Source organism: Rhinopithecus bieti, unplaced genomic scaffold, assembly GCF_001698545.2.
Source record: "Rhinopithecus bieti isolate Rb0 unplaced genomic scaffold, ASM169854v2 scaffold_62433, whole genome shotgun sequence".
In the NCBI taxonomy this organism is placed as follows: domain Eukaryota; kingdom Metazoa; phylum Chordata; class Mammalia; order Primates; family Cercopithecidae; genus Rhinopithecus; species Rhinopithecus bieti.
The window spans coordinates 33932-37291 of NW_016823604.1; the positions used below are offsets into that span (position 1 = coordinate 33932).

The 3360-nt window shown below is 42.2% G+C and overlaps 1 protein-coding gene across 1 annotated transcript; it reads right to left on the bottom strand.

Moving 5' to 3' along the window:
* Nucleotides 1–6: 6 nt before the first annotated feature.
* Nucleotides 7–2239, bottom strand: KLHL15 (kelch like family member 15). The gene has a single exon (XM_017861656.1). It carries the CDS (start codon nucleotides 2118–2120, stop codon nucleotides 1113–1115), a length of 1008 nt encoding a protein of 335 aa, XP_017717145.1. The 5' UTR covers nucleotides 2121–2239; the 3' UTR covers nucleotides 7–1112.
* Between the last annotated feature and the right edge of the window lie 1121 nt (nucleotides 2240–3360).

A 3360-nucleotide genomic window follows, 5' to 3' on the forward strand; every position in this document is an offset into this window, starting at 1 on the left:
CAAATGCAGCAGCCTTACTGAATGTAAAAAACGGGAGTTGCACTTACTTTTAAGGGGCCTTGATTTAGGAGTCTGGTATTACCTAAATGCTCTTTAAAAGTGCTTGCATGCTGCAGGGCCAGAACTTGTCATATACCACTCCGATTCTCACTAAAAACAGGGCAACGTTAAACAGACTGCAAAGAAAAACATTTTCAAAAAGAAAAGACACACATCGACAAAGAACACTAACACTTACTTTTGAAAATAAACTATAAAATGTTAGTTTTCATAACCATACATGTTTCAGAAATATAAGGAATTCAAATATTACTGAATCAGTATGGACTGAAGATAGGCTACTTTGATAGCAAATGAGGACTCCAGTTATTTTAACTTTCTAAAAATGTTAATATGTGAAAAGACGTTACATCTGAAATTCAACAAGTATGGCGAACTGTGTGTGCAAGTGCACTAGCTTAAAAATATAGAATCCTAACCACGCATAAAAGGGATGTGCCTTGTGTATTTATAGGTTGTATGCGAGTATGAATATGCTTTCACTAACACAATGCGGATAAGAGAAGGCAGCTTAGAAATAGTGTTTTGAATATAAAAAGTTAATTTTGTAGAAAATTTATATTTTTGCATTTTCAGCAAAAAGCCATGCAAAAAGGTCAAGAGTTTTAAACTTTTAAATAATAAAACCAAAAAGTATAACAGATTGAAATACACTGAAATAAATCTTCAAAAAGGTTTCAGATAGAGACAGGGACTGAAATCACATCCAGTGACACTTATCAGGTCTTCTCTTAGAAGACACATGACTCCTACGCTAACATCTGAAAGAAATGTTTAAAGCAGAAAATCAATTTCCCAGATAAGTGGAGCATTCTATTAAACTGCTTCTGGAAGTAGTTTCAAGAGCTAGCACTTAGAATTAACTTATTGCATGAGTTTGAGGCCACTGAAAAGAAAAGAAAAAAAGGATGCTAGCACAGAATGAAAAATTCTTACGATGTTAGACCAATGGCTTTGATAGTAAAACTGGTGAGGTTTTTCTTTATATGTTTTAATTAACTACTCTGCACAAACAAATACTTTGTTTGCCTCTTTTAGGGAGAAGGATGTCATTAGTTGCAACGCCTGACCTCATCCAGTACATAGTCCGGAAAATGCAGGTTGCATACTTGTAAACCATCCAGCTTGCAGGGCATCCGAGGGTACTCATCTTCCTTCCACTTGTTTTCATCCGGATCAAAAGTGAGAATGGAATCACTGTAATGACCATTATAACAAAGGCCTCCAAGAACCATTATTTGTTTGTCCAGCACAGTCACACCATGACCACTTCTACCAATTGGCATGGATGCCAAGATGGTCCACTGATCAGTCTCTGGGTTGTATACTTCTGTAGAAGGGCATCCCTGAGATTCGAAAGAGGCCCTCAAGATCACACAGACGCCACCGAAGACATAAAGCTTGCCATTGTAAGAAATCATCTTGTGAAAGCACCTTGCGTAATTCATCTTGCTCTTATTCTCCCAACAGTTGGTAACCACTTGAGTTCTCCTGGTCCGCTGCTCTATGGTCCCTTCTTTGCTGGGGTCAAACACGCACACTTGCTTGGAGGTGGAAGATGAGGTGATTCCACCGGTGATAAACAACTTGTTATTGAGCACTGTCCCCTCATGTCCATATTTGTTAACTGGATAAGGATCTACAAATTCCCATTTATCATTGGTGATGTCGTATCTCTCAGTTGAATAGAAAGTCTCATCTCTGGTTCTGCCTGCTACGGCGTAAATAAACTTCCCAATAACACCTACAGCAAATTCAGAGCGTGGTACAGACATATCTGCCATCTGCAGCCAGGAGTTTTGTCTCGGGTCGTACCTGAATACTTTGGAAGAAGCATGGAATTCACCATCCGGGCCCAGCTCTTCCCCGCCTAACAGGAACACAAAATTATTGACGATAGCAAGGCAGTCAGGTCGCAGAGGTACTTGTGGGCCTTCTAGTTCCCACCAGACTCTTGGTTTCTTTAAGAGAAGTATTTTACTGTTAACCATGCTATGTCCAATCATTCCTCGAAATACTGTAGTTTGTGGTTTTGCAGAACGAATGCGGCTTGACTTCATATCCAACAAAGGCTGCTGGTGAACATTCTGAAAGTAATTCAATGCTTGGTCAACTTCGTAACGGAGCTGTCGGGAGTATCTATAAAATTCTGATGTCTTAACCTAAGAACACAAGAAAAGAATTTAACCAAACGAAAAGCATCAGCGGCAAACAAATTATCAAAGCCGACTAACACGATCATCTTAGGCTCACTTTACTAAAACTGCTTTTCCTGCTAAGATCACCTACTTTCTTTTGTTTTCTACAAAGCTTTTTTTGGAGATGGAGTCTCGCTCTGCTGCCCAGGCTGGAGTGCACTGGCAACCTCCACCTCCCGGGTTCAAGCACTTCTCTGCCTCAGCCTCCTGAGGCGCCTGCCACCACGCCCGGCTAATTTTTTTATTTTTAGTAGAGACCAGGTTTCATCATCTTGACCAGGATGGTCTTGAACTCCTGACCTCATGATCCACCCGCCTCAGCCTCCCAAAGTGCTGGGATTACAGGCGTGAGCCACCACATATGGCCTCCTATGTTTTCTTAATTTGTAATGATCTATGTACATTCCCAAGCTTTTAAGAGTAAACAAACAATTAGGCACCTATTATGTCAAGCCCTGGGCTACAAGGAAGGAATATGAGGAAAAGTACAGGGCTTCACAGTAGAGGAAACCATATCCACAGTTTTCTTTTTTCTTTTTTTTTTTTTGAGATGGAGTCTCGCTCTGTCGCCCAGGCTGGGGTGCAGTGGCCGGATCTCAGCTCACTGCAAGCTCCGCCTCCCGGGTTCCCGCCATTCTCCTGCCTCAGCCTCCCGAGTAGCTGGGACTACAGGCGCCCGCCACCTCGCCCGGCTAGTTTTTTTGTATTTTTTAGTAGAGACGGGGTTTCACAGTGTTAGCCAGGATGGTCTCGACCTCCTGACCTCGTGATCCGCCCATCTCGGCCTCCCAAAGTGCTGGGATTACAGGCTTGACCCACCGCGCCCGGCCGAGGGTCTTAAATTTGGGTAACAGGAATTAGCGTAGAGGTAAAATCTACAGACAACCATGACTGATTTGAAATAGGGTGAAAGAATGAGGACTCAAATGTGACTTGAGCATTTAGACTTGAGGTGATGGAGAGAGTGGTGATATCAATAGGGAAAGCAGGGAAGATGAGCTGGTTTGAGAGAGGTATTCAACTTCCCTGGTAGGGTGTTGAGATGGAAATGTCTAAGAGCCTGTTGGAAATCTGGGATGACAGCTTAGGGAGGGAGTCAAAA